At 43.5% G+C, this 26968-nt stretch overlaps 1 protein-coding gene across 2 annotated transcripts in view; it reads right to left on the bottom strand.

Moving 5' to 3' along the window:
* Positions 1-26968, bottom strand: part of mad1l1 (mitotic arrest deficient 1 like 1) — a 649913-nt gene that overhangs the window by 603771 nt on the left and 19174 nt on the right. For both annotated transcript variants that reach the window (XM_033040804.1, XM_033040805.1), the window contains exons 7-9: positions 26509-26639; positions 21563-21677; positions 20777-20838 (exon numbers count right to left, since the gene is read on the bottom strand). In XM_033040804.1, coding sequence (XP_032896695.1) covers positions 20777-20838; positions 21563-21677; positions 26509-26639 — 308 coding nt within the window. The remainder of the gene's footprint in view (positions 1-20776; positions 20839-21562; positions 21678-26508; positions 26640-26968) is intronic.

The following is a 26968-nucleotide window of genomic DNA, read 5'->3' as shown; positions in this document are numbered from 1 at the left end:
TCCCCTTGTTGACTTGGGTTCCTTGGCACGGTATGTGAAGCCAACAGTTTTAAACCTGGGTTGTAGGATGGACAGTGATTTTAAATTAGATCATCAAATAGGCGCGGTGGTAAAGTCCAGCTTCTTTCACTTAAGGCAGCTGGCAAAGGTGAAGCCCATTCTTGAGCGGCAGCATTTTGAAACAGTAATCCATGCCTTTATTACATCTAGGCTGGATTACTGTAACGCACTCTATTTTGGAGTTGCTCGATCTTCACTGGCTCATCTCCAGTTGGTTCAAAATGCTGCTGCTCGCCTTTTAACTGGAACTCGAAAGAGGGAGCACATAACGCCAATTCTGGCCTCCCTCCACTGGCTCCCGGTGTACTTTCGAGTTCATTTTAAAATTATTTTATTTGTTTTTAAATCTTTAAATGGGCTCGCCCCGCCTTACCTCTCTGAGCTACTTCATCCATACGCTCCTGCCCGGTGCCTCAGGTCAGCTGATCAGCTGCTCCTGGAGGTATCGAGGTCTAAGCGGAAGCTCAGAGGGGATAGAGCCTTCTCTGTTGCTGCTCCGGCACTCTGGAACACTCTGCCATTGCACATCAGACAGGCCCCCTCACTGTCCATCTTCAAAACCAGTATTAAAACACATTTATATTCCTTGGCTTTTGACCCTGCTTGAGACTTTGCTCCTGTTTTAGTGCTTTTAATGTTTTTAATTTTATTGTTTTTATTCTTTCTTTTAATGTTTTTATTGTCATGTAATAATTTCTTGTCCATGACTAGTCATGTACAGCACTTTGTGGCAACAGTGGTTGTTTTTAAAGTGCTCTATAAATAAAGTTATTATTATTATTATTATTATTATTACAGTATACTGAATTTTTTTTTGTTTAAAATGAGGGAGGGTGAAAAATATGAAATTAGCAGCCCCTGAGCAGTTGGGGGCTATGGGTGAGTGGTCGAATATTGCGTTGGGGGAACGGGTGAGTGGTGGAATGTTGCGTTGGAGATCGGGTTACGTTGGGGGACCAGGCCTCCCGTGGGGACTATTGGTTAGAGGTCGAATATTGCGTTGGGGGAACGGGTTGCGTTGAGGAACAGGCCTCCCGTGTGACAGGGACCCAATGGGTCCCACTTGGTTTAGTTATACAAAATTTGATCAAAGTAAAAACCTCCTTCTAGTTTTAGAGATTTTAGTGGCGAAGTGTAAATCCGAAGAAGTCTAATCAGAAAAGTCAAAAATGATTCAAGGTATAGATCCATTTCTGCCTGCACTGGGTACAAACATTGCGCATTAGAAATGCATTACTCAACTAAACAACATATCATTAAGACTGCTATGGTAGAAATGGACTTTAAATTTGAAAAATTAGTCTGTGCTTTAGATATCAATCCAGCTGTGCCTGAAATAAACACAATTGTATTGGCAAGTATAATTTCTATCCTGTTTATATTTCAAGTGAATCATCTGCAGAAATAAATTTAAGCACTTAAAGAAACTGCAGGGTTAAAGCATTGGAGTGGTTTTAGTACCATTACCGTAATAATTCATTTATTTAAAATTAACCCTGATTGGTGATGAAATATGTGAAAGAACATTGAAAAAAAGCTATGTTTTGGTGATCTAAATAGAAAAACAGTTGTATCAGCAGTTTACAAATTGGTTTTTAGTTGAATCTCTCAACAAAACAGTTCACGTTGGAGGTTATCACTGTCTGGTGTGTTGTTTATTTGATTTCTGGAAATATTGGGGAGGTTAAGCAAGGAACAAATTCGACCCAAGAGTAAGCAATAAGCAACAGCATTACAAAAGCTGACTGAATTTGTGGCCAACCTCGGTATTGCTAGTACAGGTGCACAACCTTTTATCCGAAAGCCTTGGGACCAGGCACTTTTCGTAATTCGGAATTTTTCGGCTTTCGGAATGGAAGATTTTTAGCGTAGATTTTAACGGCTGGCTCAGTGGTAGAGTGCTCGGCTCATATCCGCAAAGTCGCGAGTTTGCGCCTCGATCCCGGCAGTTACTCGATCGCGAGTTTGAGTCTTCAATGTAGTTTTTTCTTGCAGAATAGGAGAGAATAGGGAGGGTTAGGCTGGGATCATTCTCTGCGAGATGATCTTAATGCGGGAGACAAGTGTAGGAGAGGTGTACTGACTGTGTGGGCAGAACTTTGGAAGTGATTGCCCACCATTCTCAAAAGCCGCTGTGTCTCCCTGTCCCTCCAACTCCAGAAGAATCCGCTCCCCGATGGGCCGCTACGGCGACAAGTGGCAGTTCGCCCACAGCCCGAGCTGCGCCACCCCAAGAACAAGACGTACCTTGCACACCATCAGCTTCTGCCCCTATGGGGAGCGTGTTCCTCTGGAGTTGGAGCGGGGCTGGGCTGGAGTTGCTGATCTGGGATCTCCGTGCTTGCAGTGGGCCTGGGGGTCGGTGTCCCGATGAGGGGGCGCAGCTCGGGCTGTGGGCGAACTGCCACTTGTCGCCGTAGCAGCCCATCGGTGAGCGGCTTCTGGTGGTCCTGACGTCTCTCAGCTCCTGTCCAGGGGGGTGGCCGGAGACGTCAGGACCAACAGGAACCCGCTCCCTGATGGGCCGCTACAGCGACAAGTGGCAATTTGCCCACAGCCCAAGCTGCGCCCCCTCATCCGCAACCCCAAGAACAAGACGTACCTTGCACACCATCAGCTTCTGTCCCTACGGGGAGCGTGTTCCTCTGGAGTTGGAACGGGGCTGGGCTGCTGCTGGCTGTGGGTCTCTGGGATCTCCGTGCTTGCAGTGGGCCTGGGGGTCGGTGTCCCGTTGGTCCTGACGTCTCCGGTGACTGGCACTGACCTGCTGGCATCGCCGACGTGAAGACAGTGCAAAGCCCCCGCACCGGTGCAATGGGCGGGGAGCTGGAGAGGGGAGGGAAGGGGTCACACACATGGCCGGGAAGCAGAGGGGTGTAGGTGGGGTGAAACTGAAGGGAGAGACAATCTGCTGCTGCCTGCCCGCTGAGTTAAAAAGTTCCCACGCAAGACTCACGATACACTGTGTATCGTGAGTCTACCGTGGGAACTTTATAACTCAGCGGGCAGGCAGCAGCAGATTGTCAATTATTAACCCTCCCGCGCAATATACCCTCACCTTCTCTTTTATGAATGGGGATTTAGTTCCCCTTTCTTCGAGGACCAACCGGAGGTTCCGCTGTCACCTCTGCGGGCCGCCCTCGGTGAACGTCTTCAAGGACCTTTCTTCAAGGACCGAAAAAATGTCCGCTATTCGGAGCTTTTCGTTATTTGGAATTTCGGATAAAAGGTTGTGCACCTGTTTAGAGAGTTGCCACAACTACATCATGCCCAAACCTCAAGGCAGTGAATCCATTGTGTCTTGCTGCCAACAAACAAGAAAGGGAGGAATGTTTAATTCTCAAAGAATGACACTTAGAAAATTGCAAACAGCCTGCTGTGGCTAATGAGGAGGGAGGGGGTGGGCGCTGAGTGGGGTTAGGTTGAGCTGTGCGGAGCGCCTGGGTGCTGGGTTCGAATGCTGAGAGGAAAAATGGTGCGGGCTGCGCGGTGGATACTTTTCTCTTTACACTGGGTGGAGTAGCATGGAAGAGAGAGCTCAGCCGACCGGAAAGCGTCTCTGTTCTTCCCAATCCCAATCGTCCCAGAAACCTGAACTGACCAGATGAGGCCCACAATCTCTCTTGGATGCGACCGCTAAAATGGTGGCGGAGAAGTAGACCTAACGAAACAACAATTTGTTTTGTTTGGTCTACATTTGTGTCTGCTAATGTTCGATTTCAAATGGTTTATTAATGGAAAGGGTGTGGTTCCCAAAACAATCTTAGCCAAAATAGCATCGTTTTTACTCTTTCGTCACAACTTTCATGTAGCCTAAGTTAATACCAATCATAAAAGTAATGCTTGCTAGGCATTCTTCTTCATAAGAAACAAAATTCGTAAAGTGAAACACTTTATAGTCATAGCAAAGACTGAGATACATGAGAGCAGGTTGAAAAAACAAAGGCAACAAAATCTGTGGGAGTATGCACGCGTACGTTTGCACAACTGATCCGGCCCGCATGAATTCACATTTTGCCCAATCCAGCCTGTGACCTAAAATGAGTTTGACACCCCTGAACTAGACCAAGCACGTTGGGTCCCCCTCCCCCAACGCAATATTCCCCCAGTAGCACTCACCTATACAAAACGCTGGATGTTAAAATGGCGATCCCGGCCTGGCAATCCTCCAACTGCGCATGTGCGGCTGACGGGTCCCCGTTGTGAACCCAGAGATTGCCATTGTGACGAGAGTCAAAATGGCGATCCCAAAATGGCAGCGGGCCCGGCAACCCCCAACTCAGGGGTTTTCTGAGACATGAAAATTATTTCAAGGGTTCCGCAAGGGTAAAAATGTTGAGAAACGCTGCTCTATACCCACGACTGTGTAGCTGGACATAGTGCGAACTCCATCATCAAGTTCACCGATGACACCACGGTTGTGAGACAAATTACAGATGGAGACGAGTCAGAGTATAGAAGTGAGATCGACCGATTGACCAAATGGTGCCAGCACAACAACCTGGTTCTCAACATCAGTAAAACCAAAGAACTGATTGTGGACTTTGGAAGAGGATACAAGGATACAAAGGACATTTATTATCACATACACCAATTGGTGTAGTGAAATTTGACATGCCATTGCAGCACACAAATAAAGATAAGACACAACATTAAAGAATTTAACAATAAACATAAAAACATCCCCCCACAATGGTTCCCACTGTGGGGGAAGGCATCAAAAGTCCAGTCCCGTCCCCTGTTCACCCATAGTCGGGCCTATTGAGGCCTCCGCAGTCGCCGCTACGGCAGCCCGATGCTTCAGGCCCTCTCGCCGGTTGATGAAGCTCTGTCGTCGGGTGAACACTCTCAGCGGCTCGGAGTGTCTAGAGCGGCCGCTTCCTCCCCGGAGACCGCGGCTCCCGAAGTCCAAGGGTCGCGCTGGTCGGAGCTCCGACACTGTCGACCTCGGCGTGAGATCCCAGGCTCCGCGGTGTTTAAAGTTCAGCGCCGCTCGCAGCTGAAAGCTCCACAGACTGCAGCTCTGCGATGTTGGAGTCGGCGGTCACAGCACTCCGGAGCTTACCACACGGCGACCCTGGTAAGGCATCGCCCTTGCACGACGGTGCCTCAGCGCTGTCCCGCCGCCGAAGCTGAAGTCCTGGCCGGTTCCGGCAGGAAACGCCGCTCCACACTGTTGGTAGTTCAGTCACTCAACACCATCCACCACCAGGAAGGCCTTAAAGCCCTCAGTTTCTTCCTCAACCGCAGAACCATTTAATTTCCCTCTACTAACACTCTAGAGGAGCTGGTCCTCACCGTTAACAACTTTTCCTTCAACTCCTCCCACTTTCTTCAAGTCTAAGGTGTAGCTATGGGCACCCGCATGGGCCCCATTTATGCCTGCCTCTTTGTAGGGTACGTTGAACAATCCCTGTTCCAGGCATACACTGGCCCTACAATCATGCAGAACTCATGGACTTCATCAACTTCACCACCAATTTCTATCCTGCACTCAAATTTACTTGTTTAAGAAGGAACTGCAGATGCTGGAAAATCGAAGGTAGACCTAGTCTGAAGAAGGGTTTCAGCCCGAAACGTTGCCTATTTCCTTCGCTCCATAGGTGCTGCTGCACCCGCTGAGTTTCTCCAGCACTTTTGTCTACCTCAAATTTACTTGAACCATCTCTGACACCTCCCTCCCATTCTTGATCTCACAGTCTCCATCACATGAAATAGACTATCGACTGACATCCATTACCAACCCACTGACTCCCACAATATCTCGACTACACTTTTTCCCACCCTGCTTCCTGCAAAGACTCCATCCCCTACTCCCATTTCCTCTATCCACACCGCATCTGCGCCCAAGATGAGGTGTTCCATACCAGGACATCTGAGATGTCCTCATTCTTTAGGGAACAGGGGTCCCCTTCTCCCATCATAGAAAAGGCCCTTACTCGTGTCTCCTCGGTACCCTGCAGCTCCACCTTTGCTCCCCTTCCCCCTCGTCTTTACTTTCCACCCATTAGCCATCGCATACAACACATAATCCTGTAAAAATTCCGCCACCTCCAACGGGATCTCACCACTAGCCACATTTTCCCATCTCCACCCCTTTGCACCTTCCGTAGACCATTACTTCTGCAACTCCCTGGTTAACTCAACCCTTCCCACCCAAACCCCAGGTACCTTCCCCTGCAACCGCAGAAGATGCAACACCTGTCCCCATACCTCTTCCCTCGACTCTGTCCAGGGACCCCGACAGTCCTTTCAGGTTAGGCAGAGATTCACTTGCACTTCCTCCAACCTCATCTTCTGTATCCATTGTTCAAGATGTTGACTCTTATACATCAGCGAGACCAACTGCAGACTGGGTGATCGTTTCACTGAATACCTTCGCTCAGCCCGCCTGAACCAACCTGATCTCCTGGATGCTAAACACTTTAATTCTCCTTCCCATTCTCACACAGACCTTTCTGTCTTCGGTCTCCTGCATTGTCAGAGTGAGGCTAAACACAAATTGGAGGAACAACATCTCATATTTAGCTTGGGCAACTTACAGCCCAGATGTATGAATGTTCATTTTTCTCACTTCAGGTAGCCCCGGCATTCCCTCTCCCTCTATCCACCCCACCCCCCCCCCCCACCCCACCCCCCACCCCCCCCCCCCCCCCCCCCCAAATCGCACTAGTTTCTCGTTTTCACCCAACAAACAGTTAACAATGCCCTGTTTCGTTTATCATCATTACTTTTTTGCATTTCTTTTATTCATTGTTCTTTATCTCCCTACATCATTGTCTATATCTCTCGTTTCCCTAATCTCTAACCAGTCTGAAGAAGGGTCTCGACCCAAAACGTCACCCATTCCATCTCTCCAGAGATGCTGCCTGTCCCGCTGAGTTACTCCAGCTTTTTGTGTTTATCTTCAATTTAAACTAGCATCTGCAGTTCCTTCCTACACAACCAAATAATTAGCTGGAATTAATTCTTATGGCATAGGCATACTGGTACTCTGGTTTCCATAAAACCTGGTCATCTTCCAAGTCTCATCGACATGGAAACTTCATCTGAAAACACAGTATCAGTTTGCAGATTTGCATCGACAGCCGTCAGCACGATCTCACCACCGGCTAGCATAGGCCTTATTCATGAATGGCATTTTTACTCTATTTTTTCAGAACTATTTTCCAATATCTGGCATTGGATCGATGAGCAGAAATTTACTCCAGTTCAATACTGGAATGCTGAACTCAATACTGAAATCTTTCACCATGTTACCTTGCACCATCTTGTTCAAACACCCCTGAGCCTAAGATAAACACAAAAAGCTGGAGCAACTCAGCGGGACAGGCAACATCTCTGGAGAGAAGGAATGGGTGACATTTCAGGTCGAGACCCTTCTTGTCAGCATATGCAGTACCTACTTACTGATCTCCTGAGCCTGCTGACCTACAACAGATGGCACAATGGGCTAAGTGTTCGGCTGGCAACCGGAAGGTAGCCGGTTCGAATCCCGCTTGGAGTGCATACTGTCGTTGTGTCCTTGGGCAAGACACTTCACCCACCTTTGCCTGTGTGTGAATGTGTGTGAATGTGTGTGAGTGATTGGTGGTGGTCGGAGGGGCCGTAGGCACAGATTGGCAGCCACGCTTCCGTCAGTCTGCCCCAGGGCAGCTGTGGCTACAGAAGTAGCTTACCACCACCGAGTGTGACTGAGGAGTGAATGAATAATGCGATGTAAAGCGCCTTGAGTATTAGAAAGGCGCTATATAAATCCCATCCATTATTATTATTATTACAACATTTGCTAACTAAGCAACACTTCAATATTAAAATATTTTCCCTTGCTTTCAAATTTCTAATTGGCACTATGCCTATTTCCAGTGACCCAGGTCTGTAACTCATCACAATCAAGTTCATCCAATTCTGGCTGATCATCCTCAATTTGAGTGCTCTGCCATTCGTAACCATGCCTTCAGTTGCCAAGATATTTAAGTTCTAGAATAGCCTTCTAAATTCTCAACACTTTCATTATTTCAAACCACATTCATGAAAAAGCTTCTGTTAATTTGTCCTAATATTTCCATAAAAAACTCAGTATTAAATTGTATTTGATATTGTTTGCTAATGTTCCAGTGTAGTGCCTTAGGCTGTTCTGCTACATTGAAGGAACAATATAATTACAAGTTGTTGCTGTAAGTTTCGATTTAACAATGAGGACAACATTTCTGATGCTGTGTGTTCATTCTGTGTGTGATAAAATACATCATAAAAATTAACATGCTCTCAGTATACCAATGATCAGTGTTACACATTAATATAGTTTAGTACATGCCATCTCAATGCAAAGGGCTGCCAATATCTTTAACGGCATTGGGACATTTCACCTGTCGGATACAAGTTAGAAATTTGCAAAAATTAATTATCGCAAATAAAGTAAAATAAAAGGTCTCTTTTTTCCAGCAGGGAACATTAGATTTACAATCTTTAAAGAACTAAAATATGTACATTTCACTGGTGGATTTTGATGACTTTACAATTCAGATTATTTCCGATATACCTTAAATCAATTATATGTTTATTAAATTTGCAGTTAATCAGTTGAAAATTCAGAGTCAGGACAACATTCTCAGCAGATCTTCCATCAAATGGACACAAATTATATCTCACAATGAAACAAGTGTTCAGCCTGTTAGGAGTGGACATCCTTCCACATTAGCATCTGTCAGCAACCTGTACAACTGGTGTCAATGGCATCAGAGAACTGTTAAATTCAAACAAAGCAATGTTTTTGCTCTAGAAAAATCAATTACACACACTTTCCTTGGATACAAAATAAACAAGGATATCTAAAATTTACAGCAGGCCATAATCACGTGAAGGATTAAATGCTTAAAAGAGGCTTTCATATCAATTTAAGCAGAAAATATTATTTTCAGACTTTATCTGCATTCTACACAAGGTATTTAAACACCTTTAAGACTGTGCATCAACTAGCCAAAAGAAACACTGTCACGAAGGAATACAACAGCAAATATAGAAGTCCATTCGTCTAAAGTATATTTTTAAACTTACAAACTACCTGTCTCAATTTTCCATTATTAGTGAAATAAGTTATTTAAGTACTGATGAGAGGCAGGTTCGATATTTCTGAAATCAACTGCACAGAGGCACCTAATGGTCACAGCCATGACAGCAGATTAATGAAGCTAAATTTCCTTGTGAAATGCCAAAAGCGCCATGTGTTAGAAAACTCAATACACACAAATACGAGCAAGAGTTCTTGTTAATCAGTTGAAAAACAGTCAGGAGCGCACATCAGGGAGCACCCTTCAGAATTCTAATCATTCTGAGAGCACTCACTAATGTCTCTGAGAATTTCTCTGAGAATGAATCCAAATAAAAAATTCTACCTAGTCTCCAAGACATTGTTAGGTGCATTCACTAGGGCTTCTTAAAACAGTATGTGGATAGTCCAACTGAAGGAGGGGCAGTCCTGGACCTTGATTTAGAAAAGAAGCCTGGCCAGGCGATTGCAGTTCAGTGGAAAAACATTTTGGAAACGGCGATCACAACTCCTTAAGTTTTAGCCTGAGCCGCAGCTTGGGCCTTGGGGGTGAAAAGCACTAAATTTGGAGCCATGCAAATTACAACATTATTAGCATGGAGCTCAGGAGCAAGGGTGGCAAGGTAAGGAAACTTTAAGTGACGATGACAGACGTTTAAAAATTTGATCAAGAATAACAAGGAAGCAAAGGAAGATGAAATTAGACAGGCCTTTGAGAAAAATTAAGCAAGCAGGAAATAATTCAAACTGGCATGAAAGGCCAAAAGGAGCCATAAAGGAGCAAATGAAAGGCTCGTGAGCATCAAATCAGCAGTATTCTTCAGAATTGGATTAACTCGCTTTTTGAAAAATAAGGGCTAATTCAAGTTTCACTGTACCTTAATTGGCACATGTGACAATAAACTGACCTTTGAACCTTCTTTTAAATTAGGGACAGTTTGGACGACAATTCGGCGACAAACCACATAAAATTCTAGCACGTCAGTTGAGAAAAGTGGGAAAGGATCATAGTATTCAAAAAAATCAGATCAGATAAAGGTGAACTGTTTACACTTCCAAAAGATATTAACGAAAGATTTGCCCAATTCTATCAAAATTTATATACATCCAAAACATCAACAGAAATGAGAAAAATTACAAACTTTCTTGATAACTTTAATCTTCCGACAGGTAATGCGGCGGAACGAGATGAATTAGGAGCACAGATTACAATTAAAGAAATAGAAGAGACTATCAATTAATTGAAGAATGGCAAAACACCAGGCCCAGACGTGTTTAGTAATGAATTTTATAAAAGATTTTACGAGGTAATCTCCCCGTGTTTACATAACCTTTATATACACGCATTTAAAGAAGACGTTACCACAAACCTTAGCCGAATCAACAATCACACTTATACCCAATAAAGATAAAGATCTGAAAGATCCGGGATCATACAGAGCAATTGCCTTGTTAAATACAGATCAGAAAATATTAGCTTAAACCCTGGCAAGAAGATTAAGTAAATACGTTAATAAATTAATACACTCTGATCAAACTGGGTGTATACCCAAGATACACTCGTTTAACAATTTGAGACGCCTGTTTAATATAATGTATTCACATAGAACGATAAAAGACTTATCAATTATTTCATTAGACGCAGAAAAAAAATTTGACCAAGTAGAATGGAAATATCTTTTTACAGTATTGCAAAAATTCCAGTTGGGAGAAAATTTTATTTCATGGATAAAACTGCTATATGACAAGCCGACCGCCAGAATACTGACTAATCATGTACTCTCACCTAAATTTCAGCTATCCAGGGGCAATAGACAGGGATGTGCATTATCACCCCTGTTATTTGCCCTTGCGATTGAACCTTTGGCGGAAAGTATAAGAGTACAACCGAATATTCACGGCGACAACACTAAATACTCCAATAATAAAATATCATTATATGCAGATGATGTATTACTCTATATCACTTCAAGACTTCGCCCTCCTCCATCTTTCTTTCCCAACTCTCTTTCCCTTCCTAAATCAGTCTGAAGAAGGGTTCCATCCCAAAATGTCACCTGCCCATTCACTCCACAGACATTGCCTGTCCCACTGAGTTCCTCCAGCACTTTTGTGTTTTTTGGTCAAGATTCCAGCATCTGCAGTTCTTTATATAGCCTCCAAATCAGAATAAGAGGGTAACTTTTGAACAATATGAAGCAATGTGGACAACTGAGCAGGGTTGGTATATAATTAATGTGATAAAGGGTACTGAAAGTCAATGAAAATGATGGTTTTGAACTAAAACTTGTTGCGCTTGGTATTGCCAAGTTGCATTTAAACATCATATTTAAGCCAAGCGCTAACAAATTTGTGCTGATAAGAATAAATCTATTTTGGAATTTTGGCAGTTTTAAGTACTTTTGTACAATGTGTGTTGGTTGAAAAAGCCATATTTATAAAATATTATTAAATACTCTGCAACATTCTGCACCTAAATTTAAAAATGTGTTTTAAAAGGACTCAACAAATTTGCTTGTAGTTCCTATTATAACACTTGATTATTCAATTGTTTAATTTATTTGCAAAGTTTATATATTTATATTATAATACCCTTATATTTACCAGGGTTAACATCCATGCAATATGTATACAAGTCCACCACCGATTCTACCCACCACCCCCCCGATAGTCCCCACAAAAATGTGGCTCCTTGGCAGGGTGAAGTGGCCGAACTCGACCTCATCGGGTCTTCCTCACCGATCGGAAAGTCGAATTTACCGCCTGCCGGAGCCAGCAGATCGGTTTTAATAGCCGACTACCACAGCCAATGAGCAGGTCGAATTTGCTACCTGCGCTGACAGATCCGTTCCAAAAGCCAACTTCCTCAGCTGACTTTGTGCGCCGGTATCTCGGCGCCCCAAGGCCGTGACCGCTGTTGGTCCGGCAAGACGGATAATCCAGAAAGTCTCTGGACCCAAGGGTGCTGGAAAATTAGTGGTGGACCTGTAAAAACATTAAAAGCATGGGAGGTAGAAGCAATGAAAGGAAGTTGAAAAAGATTTACAGACGGAAAGGCAATGATAAATAGGAAAGATAACAGATTCAAACTCTTTCCTTTAGAAAAAACTTGTATCCAGGGAATTAGAGAAAATACTGGAAATGTAAAAGGAGGGAGCTGTAAATCTTGCATGGAGCACTGACAATGTCCGGGGCCAGGCCATCCATCTATTCTTAGATGATGTCATACAAGAACCGCTAAAAGAGAAAACATTACTATGGTGAAACCAAGATCAAAACAAAGCTATCATTTTTTTTGCAAATTCATCATGAAAAACCACAAACCACTGGCACTCTAGAATACACAAAATGTTTCGCCAATTACACCGAGGCAAATGGTAAAATCCCAATTCAATTCTACTCAGTAGCTAGCAGATCTCACTCACCAAACTTAGAGATATATCAATAAGCTCACTGGGAAATTTCCAGCCTTAAATTACATATCATCCATCAATCTCGGAAATACATTGAAGCGTTATTGAGATATTGCTGCTTATCTATTATACATCATTCATCAGATCCAAAGACAGACACAAAAAGCTGAAGTAATTCTGCGGGAGAGGATGCATCACTGGAGAGAAGGAATGGGTGACGTTTCAGGTCGAGACCCTTCATTAGACTGGTTAGGGATAAGGGAAACAAGAGATATAGACGGTGATGTGAAGATATAAAGAACAATGAATGACAGGTATGCAAAAAAGTAACAATGATAAAGGAAACAGGCTGTAGGGTGAAAATGAGAAGATAGTACGACTTGGGTGGGGGAGGGATAAAGTGAGGGAGAGAGGGAATGCCAGGGCTACCTGAAATAAGAGAAATCAATATTCATACCACAGGGCTGTAAGCTGCCCAAGCAAAATATGAGATGCTGTTCCTCCAATTTGCGTTTAACCTCACTCTGACAATGGAGGAGACAGAGGACAGAAAGGTCTGTGTAGGAATGGGAAGAATTAAAGTGTCCAGCAACCGGGAGATCAGATTGGTTCACGCGGGCTGAGCGAAGGTGTTCTGCGAAACGATTGCCGATGTATAAGACTCCACATCGAGATAGTTGGCGATTGGTGGTGAATGAACGGGGGTTCCCCTCTCCCATCATAGATGAGGCCCTCATTCGTGTCTCCTCCAAAGCCCGCATCTTCGCCCTTGCTCCCCATCCCCGTAGTCGCAATGGAGACAGTCCCCTAGCCCTTACCTTCCACCCCATCAGCCGTCGCATACAACACATAATGGCGTCAGCTGATAGTCAGACCACTTGCGGTCGACCCCTCGTTAGTGGTTACGAGGGCTGTCACGTGATGTCATGGGGTTAAGGGGAGTGTCCTGCTACATAAGCATATCTCACTTTGCGATCAACCAGTCAGCAGGTAGTTGAGCTCGAGAGAACACCCTCGCTCAGCTGCAACAGCAATGACATTATTATGTTAGAGGACCAAACTATATTTCAAACCTATTATCTCACTGAATAAAGCAACTGTTTATTCACCACATTTGGTGCCGCTACAACATAATCCTCCAAAATTTCCGCCACCTCCAACGAGATCCCACCACGAGCCACATTTTCCCATCTCCACCCCTTTCCGCCTTCCGCAGAGACCATTCCCTCCGAAGCTTCCTGGTTAACTCATCCCCTCCCCCCCAAACCACCCCCCCCCCCCCCCCCCCTCCCCAGGTACCTTCCCCAGCAACCGCAGGAGATGCAACACCTGTCTCTATACCTCCTCCCTCGACTCTATCCAGGGACCCTGACAGTCCTTACAGTTAGGCAGAGGTTCACTTGCCCCTCTTCCAACCTCATCTACTATATCCGTTGTTCAAGATGTGGACTCTTATACATCGGTGAGACCAAACGCAGACTGGGCGATCGTTTCACAGAACACCTTCGCTCAGCCCGCGTGAACCAACCTGATCTCCTGGTTTCTGGACACTTTAATTCTCCTTCCCATTCCTACACAGACCTTTCTGTCCTCGGTCTCCTCCATTGTCAGAGTGAGGCTAAACGCAAATTGGAGGAACAGCATCTCATATTTTGCTTGGGCAGCTTACAGCCCTGTGGTATTAATATTGATTTCTCTCACTTCAGGTAGCCCCGGCATTCCCTCTCTCTCTCACTCTCTCTCTCTCTCTCTCTCTCTCTCTATCACTCCCCCACCCGCTAGCTGAAGTAACTCAGCGGGACAGGCAGCATCTCTGGAGAGAAGGAATGGGTGACGTTTCAGGTCGAGACCCTTCTTCAGACTGGTTAGGGATAAGTCGCGCTAGCTTCTCATTTTCACGCTACAAACAGCTTACAATGGCCAGTTTCCTTTATAATCTTTACTTTTTTGCATATCTTTAATTCATTGTTCTTTCTCTCTGCACATCACCGTATATATCTCTCGTTTCCCTTATCCCTAAACAGTCTTATGAAGGGTCTCGACCCGAAATGTCACCCATCCATCAGATCCACGCAGAGGCTAACCTAACTCCAAGCCCCATCATTTAGCAACTACACATCTAGACAAAGCTTTAAGGATTAAAAAAACATCTACAATTAAACAAGTCGAGCCACATCAATTCAATTCCAATCATTGTTCTCCATGCGCACTCCTTCTCTCTCCATATCAATCATATGAAATAAAAATTGATAATGTTTTACAAAGTTACAAAGGAACTTTGGACCAAAACACTTGCAAGTGACATTGGCTTACGAGTCATGAATCTCACACAGCTGGCTAAAACATTAAATAACTCTCCCAAACTTTCCATAGAAAGTGATCAAAAGGAACTCCACCCAAACCAAGTCTTCAACTAAAAAAACACATATCACAGCCTAATAGTAAAGATATTTATTCTATCACCACTGATGAAAATGCAAAATGATCAGTGAGGGCATTCATAACCATACGAATGTCCCAGGTTCTCTCAATTTAACATATTCAGTTATAGATGCAATGCAAAGTTTTAATTAATCTAAATGAAAGTAAATTGCACTTTGCACATATGCTATCTATTAGTTAGGCAATAACAAAAATAATGTGCATGTTAAAATCATTGTGAGACAGTTATTTTTTTGATAGTGAAGTCTCTAAAGCCAAACGGCTGCTAGTACACACATCCTGCTGTAATGACAACATTGCCCTCTGCTGCAGCAAATGAATACAACATACGAATTGAATTGCTGATAAAAGTGAGAACCCAAACCATTTGCTTTCCACATCTCATTCCTGCTTATTACAAAGTCACTTGAAGCACACGTGTGCTTCAAGTGACTTTTTCTGCTACATATAACTTTCAAGCACATGTTCATCGTCTTATATTCTTCGAAAATGCACCGCCCACCTGTGGTCTTGCATGTCTTTTAATTATTTCAGAACTCTGCCATCCAAGTCCCCAGGATAGCCATTATTTCCATCATCCCCTACAAGCACTGTGTCCTGTACGATAAAATACTAATTTCCCCTCTATTCCCTCCATCCTTATCGCATTGTAGTTTATATGGATCATGAAATGCCTTTAACTGCTGTCATTTCTGACATTATACCACTATCCACATTGCAGAAATCCAGGATATGCTGAGACCATGAACGTCATTCTACAAATCTTTTTTTTTTCTCTATTAGCAACTAAGACTTCCCAAGAAACCTCTTAGTTTGATCACCAAACACCTTCAGAGCTATTTTCATGTGTTCTTTTTCACCTGAACTCCAACTCAGCCATTTCTGTGCTATGAGAAATTCTGGTTGCACGTGATTCTTCAAATAGCCAGATAGTCCAACTGTACTCCGAGGCATATTTCTACATCATCAGTTCTTCTAGGTAAACCTTTCCATTAACATACTCAAAAAAAATAACCTTCATGTCTGCTTAAAGGAGGTACTGCATGTTTACAACAAATGTTATTCAATTTTAGGACCAAAGCATACAAGCATCAATCACAACACATCCAGTCCTAACCCACGGGAAATATTCCCAGTCACAGATCATATATCATGTATCATGTATCACATATCATGTGCTAATGTTTCAGTACAGAATTTGTTTAGGGAATACATCTGACAAATGACTGTAATTTAGTGGAAAATAAGATTATTTGCTCCAAGAATTGTAGATACTCCCTTCTGAAACCTGCACAGGGCCATGGGCTCACGGATCACAGGTTTTGGATCAACATTAGTTTTCTAAATGTCAATCTTCAACAAAAGTTGTTTAAAAATTCCAGTATTTGCAAAAATTCAAATAAAAGCTCCTCAGGTTTTCACAAGGGCATGTCATTGCCTGCAGCCAAGTTGTCCATTTAAAAGCAGTTAAGTGTCCTCTCATCTTCCTCCAACATTTGCCTTTTAATTTTCCCTTTTCTTAATAAAGTGTAGTTCCAATGCGCTGGCAGTCCTTCGAAATTCCAGTTTACTGTCAGTCCCGGATGGCCACATTTCAAGTATGAACCTGGAGGCCAAACCCCTGGGGAAGGTAAATAGTTGGGACAACAATCTACCCTGATCTGATAACTACACAACAGGGACACTGGGTAAGCATTCGAAGCAGTAATGTCTCTTCATTTTATTTCTTTATAACTTAGGGATGTTACCCACCACAGCATGTCGAGCACTCTAAACGATCTCACAAAATGTTGAAAACTCACAAAATGTTGAAAACTTGAGATTTTTCCAAGGTGATTCCTACTATTATTATCTGCTCATTTTTGGGATAGAAGTAAATCTAGCACACATAACATTCTCACCAAAATCTATCCCAAACTCTGATTCCATGCCAAAACCTCTGTACATTTCTCCCCCTCTTAAATCCTATTTGATAAGTATTTAATCATCTGCTCTAACAGCTTTTTGTCAGACCGTACAGAATTCTGACTATTTACACTCCTGTTGTGGTATTCTGATCACAACTGCATCAGGTGCTCCATAAATGCATGTTTTTGGATATTAAGATTAGTACAGGAAACAATTGTAGAGTAAAAGATCAACTATGATCTAACTGATTAGAAGAGCAGCCGTGAGCGGTTGAATGGCCCTTCTTATTCTATTGTTTAATCATTGAGGTGTTTCAGAAGAAAGCTGTAAATGATGACTGGCAATAAAATGTGTTCTATTTCAACATCAAAGCATACAAGCTACACACAAGTTTAAAAGGTGGAAATTAAAAAGTGGAAATTCTAGGAATTGCTCAAAATGGAGATAAAATAGATACTATCTGAACCCTCTATGAAGTATCAATTTCAAATCCTGATTTCTTAAGACACTTCAGCCAGACCTCAAAAGTATACTTATATTCACTTAAGCAACAAATGACAGACTTAGGGTGCTTTACAGATGAGAAAGTATTACATTCAGATTGGTTAACTCATTTAAATAACCTCTCACTCACTGAACAAAGTTGTATTAACATTTATAATATATGAAGCATTTACTGCTCAGGTGGTACTCATAAGAGTAGAATGAAAATATTATACCCACACTCAAATGTAATCTGTCATATGAAAGTATCCTACAACCGTCTCAAGGTTGCTCAGTAACAATGGAATTTAGCCCTTTCTCCAAATGCATCAAATTCTCTTCCCATTTTTTTGATGAGAAGTCCCATTTGAATATTTAATTCACAAATCACATAATTCTCTCTATCACTCACTACTTTGTGGCAAACTGCAGTATTGCTTCCTGGGAGCACACAATACTTTCCAACTTGTGTTTTTAATAGGGCTATTTCCAAGAATATCATCACAACAGTTAGCTGTCAATAATGTTCTTTCATTGCAAAAAAAATAAATAATCTAATTATTTATTGACAACTTTGTGATTTGAATCACTAGCTTCAATACCTTAGTATAAATTCCATCAAAGTCAACAGACAAAGATGGGTCAGATTCACTCTCGTGAAAACAGTTGATAAATTAACATCGTGAGAAGTTAAAATGGGAAATAACAAATAATGGAAATAATGCGAACAGCATATCCGACAGCCGACAGAAAAAGTTGATTCACCTAAAACAATGACATTTGCCAAAAACTGATGGAACAAACCACTTGGAAAACCTCCATCCTTATTTCAGAGGCTGACAAGCCTGTTTAACATTTTCTGTTACTAATTTGCTTTTGCTTTTTGGTTGATAATGTCACTTGGAGCCTCTTAGGAGTTATGTTAATAAGCGAGTTTGGTATTCCGACTGCGCATGCCCAGGTCATGGGTCACTCGTGATAAACATTCTCGGCGGCTGTGCTGCTGCGTGGGTGCAGACCTGCGTTTCATCCATGGTCGGGATCGGGCCCGGGTCTCCGGCGCTGCAGGCGCTGTTGAGTTGTTGCAGGGCCGTCCCCGTCCCCTCCTGGGTGTCCCGTCCCTGTCCGGGGGTGGCTGGAGAGGCCCTGGACTGGCGGAGCGCCGGCCCATTGCAGTGGCGGCCCGGGCTTGCAGCCGGCACGGAGAGAGAAAGTGCTGGATCCGGCTCGGCTCGGCTCTGCCTATCCCGTCAGGTTGACCGGCGGCCCTGGACTGGCAGGGCGCCGGCCTGTTGCGATGGAAGCCCGGGCTTGCAGATGGCGCTGAGAAGAATCGCAAGCTCCAGTGCTTCGGGCCAGTGTCCCATCAGTCCAGGGCTGTCGGTTAACCCGTCGGGACAGGCAGAGTTGAGCCCGAGTTGGCGCTTCTTCTCCGCGCTGGCTGTGGGCCTGGGCCGCTGCTGCGGCGGGCCGGTGCCCCGTCGGTCCAGGGCTGACGGTTGGCCCGGCGGGATAGGCGGAGTCGGGCTGGAGTTGCCGTTTCTTCTCCGCGCTGGCTGTGGGCCTGGGCCACCGCTGCGGCGGGTCGATGTCCGGGGCTGTCAGTTGGCCGGGCGGGCCCGGCGGAGTTGGTGCTTCTTCTCTGCGCCGACTGTGGGCCTGGGCTGCCGCTGCAGCGGGCAAGTGTGCCAGCGATCCGAGGTCGCCCCGGGCATCTCCGACTGCCCCGGACGGGGATGGAGCGCTCGGGGTTGGTCCAGTGGCAGTTAGGCAACACCAGAGGCCTGGGTTCGATCCCGGCTGCGGATGGGGTGCGGGTGGGGCGGCAGCACAGTTGCCGGGGTTGTTTATCGTGAGTGACCTTTGACAAATCCCATGATTCCTTGCGTTTATCGGAATACCGAACTCGCTTTCACCTTTGACAAATCCCATGATTCCTTGCGTTTATCGGAATACCGAACTCACTGAAGTGCAACACAATCAGTTTCTATAATCAGATTGTCCTAGCATCTTAAATTTGCATTACAATGTATCAACGATCCCCAAGCAGTAAAGGTTGAACTGTGGACAAATAATGGAGGAGATGGGCACTGCTTTAATGTCTTCCCAGCCTTACAAACTAGTATGAAGTCGGGAGGTGAATATTCATAGGGAACCTATTGGAGAGGATTCTTCTGGATAGGATTTATCATGATCAATAGATATTGGATCAGAATTAGACCATTCGGCTCATCAAGTTGCGCTACTATTTGATAATTGCTGATCTATTTATCCCTCTCAGCCCCATTCTCCTGTTTTCTCCCCCTAATCTTTGACACCATTACAGATCAAGAACTCTCAATTTTTGGAGGAAAATAGGCCGATAAAAGACAATCACCACTGCTTTTTCTGTGGCAAGTCGGGCCTTACAAATTTGATTTCAGTGTTTTTAGGAGGTAACAAAGGTGATTGATGAGGGTAGAGTAGTGGATGTTATCTCCATGGATTTGAGTAAGACATTAAGCCCTTATGTACAGGCTGATCCAAAAGATTAAGATGTATGGGGTCCTCGGCGACTTGGTCCTTTGGATTCAGAACTGGTTAACTCAGAGAAGACAGAGGGTTGTGGTAGAAGCGTTATTCTGGCTGGAGGTCAGTGACCAGGGGAATTCCTCAGGGATCTATGTTGGGAAATCTATCGTATGTGGATTTGGATGATGGAATTGATAGTTTAGGCCAAGTTTGTGATTGATTCGAGGTAGACGGAGCATTTGGAGTACTCGTACTCAACAATACCCCAACCGATGAAGGCAAGTGTACCGTAAACATTCTTCAGCAGTATCTACTTGCAGTTTTCATTGCCCCAATACAGGAAGGCTAGGAATTTTTGGAGGGTGGAGAAGAGGTTTATCAGAATGCTGCCTGAATTAGAGGGTATTAGTTATAAGTAGAGGCAAGATAAACTTGGATGGTTTTCTCTGGAGTATTTAAGATTGAAGGGAGGCCTGATATCAAATTATAAGAGACATAGATAAGGCAATCAAAACCTTTTACCCATGGTGAAAATGTTAAAGATTAGAGGGCATAGCTTTAAGGTGAGAGGGGCAAAGATTAAAGGAAATGTACTGGGGAAATTTTATTTTAACACAAAGCAGTGGGTGCCTGGAACACATTTCAATGCATGGTGGAGGAGGTAGATATGATAGTCGCACCTAACAAGCTTTTGAATAAGCATATGGATATGCGAGGAAATGAGGGTACACAGATCATGTGCAGGAGATAATTTTAATTTGCCATCATGTTCAACATGAACACAGTGGGTGGAAGAGCCTATTCCTGTGCTATATTAGAGAAATATAATTAAACAATCGATTAAGGAAAATAAGTACAAATGCTCTTTGCTGTATTTTATCAAAAACATTCCTTATTTGCAGAATCTTACCGGATATTTAGTCCTGAAGTTTGTTCCACATTTTCCCAACTTTGCAATTTTGACAATAATTTCTAAGATTTAAAACAAAAGTATGCAATATTACCTAAAAACATTTGGTAAGATATCTACAAATTAAAATAGATTAAGTACGCAATATTCATAGGTTTGGGGAACCTGTCGCAGATTCGCTTCGCCTCTCTTAATAATCCTTAAAACCTACCTTAATGCCCAAGCCTTTGATTCAGTGAACCGATACCATGTCATGTGCAGTTGTTTCAAAAATCAAATGATGGGATTGTGCAGCACAGAAAGTGCCCTTTAGACCCTCCTATTCCATGTTGTTCAGGATGTCCTATTGATCCTACGTTGATCCTATTTGCTTCCATTTAACTAGTAACCTCCTACTCTTTTCCTATCAAATTATCTGCCCAAATGCCGTTCAAATGCTGTGATCGGAATCTGCCTCTACAACCTCTTGTGGTTGCTCTTTCCAGATAACCACCATAATTATCTGGAAAGTAATAGTAATAATCTACTATTATAGGCTTAATAATACAATTAAATGCTCTTACATTACAGGTACTATATAGATGCTACTGATTGTGATTTTATCTGAATATTCATCACAGATATTATGTATGTTAAAAAGAGACTGATTATCAGTTGATTTATTTTGCCACCCTTGTCTTGCATTCAAACTCACCAGAGCCACCAGTAAGCAGGAGATTCTGTCCAAGAAATGCAATCTTGTTTTTATCCAGAAGAAAAGCATACATTTTTGTAAAACCAACCAACCTCTTTCTCCAATTCCAAAGTAACATTCTCTCCCTTTAACTTCTCAAGACGTTCACATTTTTTGCGGAGACTTTCCATTTCTTCCTTATGAAGCGAATAATTATCTTCCATTTCTCTGTTTAAAGAAGAAAGATTAGTTCATATTTGGCATGTTACAGTCACGTATCCATGAAATCAAGCTCTTCAATCCACTGAGTCCAAGATGACAATCAATCACTCATGCATTTCAATCCTATTAATTCAACCAAGATTCTCATCAACTCTCATTTCATTCTCATCTTCGCTGGCCACAGGTAGCAAATGACCAGAATACACCAAATCAGCTCTCCCTTTTAAAAACGGCAGCAGGGAAAAGCCTGGCAGTTACAGTCCTGAGTTTAACCAATAGGAAGCAAGTCATTCCAAAAAAATGATGAAGGTCAAGAGTAATGAGCACTTGAAAAAGCAGAGATTTTTTTAAGAACAGATCCTGTCTGACTAATCGGAATTAATTTTTTGAGGAGGTAACAAAGTGCATGGACGACGTCATTCCAATAGATATGGTCTGCATGGCATAAGCGAGTTTGGTATTTCAGCCCAGGTCTTAGGTCACTCGAGATAAACATTCTCAGCAGCTGAGCTACTGCATGTACACAGACCTGCGTTTTATCCGTAGTCAGGATCTAACCCGGGTCTACGGCGCTGCAAGCACTATTTAATTGCTACTGGACCATCCCCATCCCCTCCCGAATGTCCCATCCCTGTCCGGGGGCGGCCGGAGATGTCCAGGATGACCCTGGACTGACGGGACACTGGCCTGGAGCAGTGGTGGCCCCAGGTTTACAGTCAGCGCGGAGAAGAAGCGCTAACTCCAGCTCAACTCTGCTCCAACTCCCGAGGAACCCGTTCCCCGACGGGCCGGGGACCATCAGCTGCACCTCTCGCCTTATCCAGTGGCTGTCAGTTAACCCCCTCGGTGCTGGCGAAAGTTGAGCACCAGTCATTAACGGGGATACACACAAAATGCTGTAGTAACTCAACGAGCCAGATAACATCTCTGGAGAAGGGTCTCGACCCGAAATGTCACCTATTCCTTTTCTCCAAAGATGCTGCCTGTCCAGCTGAGTTACTGCAGTATTTTGTGTGTGTCCCCGTTGATGAGTGGTGCTCGGCTTTCGCCAGCACCGAGGCGGTTAACCGACCGCCACTGGATAAGGCGAGAGGTGCAGCTGACGGTACCCGGCCCGTCGGAGAACGGGTTCCTCAGGAGTTGGAGCAGAGTTGAGCTAGAGTTAGTGCTTCTTCTTCCCGTTGGCTCTAAGCCTGGGGCCGCCACTGCTCCGGGCCAGTGTCCCGTCAGTCCAGGGCTGTCGGTTAACCCAGGGGGTGTGAGAATGCAACCTTCACATGGTCCGCCCTGTTTCAATGAATGCAATCAACCTGGTGTGCACAATCAAATAGAACAAGTTGTCCTACAACTTTAGGTGCAAGCCATATGCAAGAAGAGAAAGTTTACCCAGAAGGACAGGCACAGTTGAGCTGGAGTAAGCGCTTACTGTCAGTCCAGTAAGCGTGTCCTATCAGTCCAGCGCTGTCGATTAACCCGGCGGGACAGGCAGATTTGAGCTGGAGTTTGCGCTTCTTCTCCACGCTAGTTGTAAATCAAGGGCCGCCACTGCTCCAGGCCGGTGTCGTCAGACCAGGGTCACTCCGGACATCTACGGCCGCCCCAGGACAGGGATGGGACACTCGGGAGGGGACGGGGACAGTCCAGTAGCAATTCAACAGCGCGTGCAGCGTCGGAGACCCGGGTTCGATCCTGACTACGGATGAAACGCAGGTCTGTACACAAGCAGCAGCTCAGCTGCTGAGAATGTCTCTCCGCCGGTCCAGTCTCTCCCCGTCTCCCACTCACATCTGCCCCCTCTCTCTCGCTGTTACACCCCGCTTTCCCACTACCTGGCACCCCCGTTCCTCAGAGTAAATATATTTTTACATATAAATTATGAATAAAGATAATTTATACAGTTTAACCAGCCAGTGCTTCATTCGCTTTTTCTTTATCACGTATGACCTTTGACAAATCCCATGATTCCATGCGTTTTTCGGAATACCGAATTTGCTTATTCAATAAGTCACTCAACAAAGGTCACAAAGAGAAACTGATCCATAATGTTAGGACCCATGCAATTGGATCCAAAATTGACTTGGTTTATAAGAGACAAAAAGTAATGATTAAGGGTTGTTTTTGAGATTCAATGCCTGTACCTAATGGTGTTCCACAGAGATCGATGCTGTGCCTCCAGACTGCTTGTAATATATAGCAAGATGGCCATATGCTGTTCTGGCATGCTTGCTGAACCCAGAAGAGTCATATAGCACGGATATAGGCCCTTCAGTCCAAGTCAACCATGGCAACCAAGATACCTCATCTACGCTGGTCCCATGTTAATTTGTGTTTATTGTGTGTTTTGTCATTTTTACTATATGTAGGACTGCAAGGCAACAAAATTTCGTTCAGACCGCAAGGTCTGAATGACAATAAAGTCTACTTGTTACTTGTTACTTGTTACTTGTTACTTGTTATTTGCACACCTTTGGACCTTTTTTCTTGGTTCTTGGTTTCTTGGTCCTCCAAAATATTCCAAATGGAATTTAAACTGGAGGTGGAATTATGTACCTACCCAAATGCCTTTTAAATGTAGTTTATGCACCGGTCTCGACTACTTCTTCTGGCCACTGTGCAATAAAGTTGCCCCTCAGGTTCCTATTAAATGTTCCCCCTCTCACCTTAAACCTGTGCATTCAGGTTCTTAATTCCCTATTCTGGGAAGAAGATTATGCATTCACCCTATCTATTACCCTCATGATTTTATACACCTCTATAAGATCACACATCAGCCTCCTGCGCTCCAAGGAATAAAATCCTGGTCTGCTCAATCCCTCTATAGCTCAGGCCCTTGATTCCCAACAACATCTTCTGCAGTCTGCACCCTTTCCAACTTAAAGGCATCTTTCCTATAGCAGGGTGACCACAATAATCCATGTTTGGCTACAACGTCTTGTACGACTGTAACATAACACCTCAGCTTTTTACTCAAACTGATAAAGGCCTGTGTACCAAAAGCTCTCTTAGACACAGATCTACTGCCATCCACCACAGTTGGTTCACTCCTACATCTTTACTCCAAGGCTATCTTCTGCACACCAGTTATTCTTTCCACATTGCACTAATTGTTGTCCTTGTATATGCTATGATTTGACTGAATAGCCCGCAAACAAAGTCTTTCCACTGTGGCTTGGTATATATGACAATAATAAACCAATACCATATATATGAATTATGTGGGTAGCACAATTAATACATTCACAGAGTACTCCCAGATTGGTGGAGCTGTTGACAGAGTAGAAGGTAATCTTAAACTATAGGGTGATATTGATACTGTATGTTGATGAAATAGACTGAGAAGGCAGATGGAGTATTAAAAAAAGCTACTCGAGTGACTCAGTTCCTCAAGCAGTTTATTTGTTGTCTCAGATCAAGCAAGTGCAGTCCCTTGCATCTCCAGATGGAGTTTTATTACGATGAATGTGAGGTGAAATATTTTGAGTGTATTGAGGTTAGGACATACACCATGAATGCTAAGGTCCTAGCAATTATTGAGGAACAGAGGGACCTTGGTGTGCGATTTCAAAGATCACTGAAAGTGGCTGCACAGGTAGATAATGCAAGGCATACAGGAAAATGACCTTTAAAGCAGGGGTATCGAGTTCATTTCAAAATTCTTTTATTTGTTTTTAAATCGTTGAATGGGCTCGCCCCGCCTTACCTCTCTGAGCTGCTCCACCTATATGCTCCTGCCCGGTGCCTCAGGTCAGCTGATCAGCTGCTCCTTGAGGTACCAAGGTCTAAGCGGAAGCTCAGAGGGGATAGAGCCTTTTCTGTTGCTGCTCCGGCACTCTGGAACACCTTGCCGTTGCACATCAGACAGGCCCCCTCACTGTCCATCTTCAAATCCTCCCTAAAAACATATTTTTATTCTTTGGCTTTCGACACTGGCTGAGGCATTGCTCCTGTTTTTAGTGCTTTTAATGTCTTTTAATTTTTAGTGTGTTTTTTATAGTCCTTCGTTTTACGGTTTTTAATGGTTTTTAATTGTTTGTAATAGCTTTTTGTTCATGATTTCTCATGTACAGCACTTTGTGGCAACTGTAGTTGTTTAAAGTGCTTTATAAATAAAGTTATTATTATTATAAGAGCAGAGAGGTTCTGTGCTAACACTATAAAACATTTGTTAGACCTCAGCTGGAATACTGCATACATTTCTAATCACCACGCTATAGGAAAGATGTGTTAGCACTGAAGAAGGTGCAGCAGGGATTCACTCGGATGTTGCCTGGGACAAAGTGTTTTAATTATGAAGAAAGATTGGATTGGTTCACTCTGTTTTCCGTGGAGCAGAGGAGATTAAGGGGGGACATGATTAATTAAAGAATATAAAATTATGAGGGGTACAAATAAATTGCAGGAGCCTTTTCCTCTTATCAGAGGTGAATAAATCTCAAGGACACAGATTTACGGTAAGGGGTATTTTGAGGGGATATGAGGACCCTTCTTACCATGAGAGTGGTGAGTATCTGGAATGCACTACCTAAGAAAGTAGTGAGAGCAGAATCACTGACAGCATTAAAAAGGTGTCAAGACAAGTGTTTGAATCACCTGGACATTGAATGCTACGGGGTAAGTGCTGGATGATAGCATCACTATGGATAGTGCATCGTGGTTCGCATGAACATGGTGGGCTTAATGGTCGTTTCCCTGCTGTTTTAATTTCAGCTGCCCTTAAAGTTTACTGTATTTTTATTTTGTACCACAATTTTATAAAGAAATAATGCATATTCCGTGGACCGGTTTCACAATAGTAATTTAATCAAATAATCTTTGCAAGGTTTGGATAACATCCTACCTGAAATACTCATTTTTCTCCTTCAGCTGTCGTAGTTCTTTCTCCAGCTCAGGAACTCGAGCCAATTCTGACCGCATATTCTTTACTATTACAGAATCCTGTTCCTGTTGGCTGAATTTATTCTCCAAATCCTAAATATAGAAGGACAAATAATTGGGGTTTGAAAGCATTTATTTATTGTTCTTGATTTCTGTTTTCTCTCTCTTCTCTTTGTATTATTGAGAATTATTCCAATTAATTCTACAACGAGTGCAAAATACAACAGGTGCTGCCTATACGGAACACGTTGCCAGAGGAAGTAGTTGAGTCAGGTACAATAAAACATTTAAAAGACATATGGACGGATACATGGCTGGGAAAAGTTCAGAGGGATGTGGTTCAAACGTGTAAAAATAAATCTAACTTAGATGGGCATTCTGGTCTGTTCAGAATAGGATTGTTTCCATGCTTTATGACTTTG

Source organism: Amblyraja radiata, chromosome 22 (assembly GCF_010909765.2).
Source record: "Amblyraja radiata isolate CabotCenter1 chromosome 22, sAmbRad1.1.pri, whole genome shotgun sequence".
NCBI lineage: Eukaryota > Metazoa > Chordata > Chondrichthyes > Rajiformes > Rajidae > Amblyraja > Amblyraja radiata.
The sequence above is the reverse complement of the archived record's forward strand: the minus strand, read 5'-3'. Positions and strand labels throughout refer to the sequence as shown.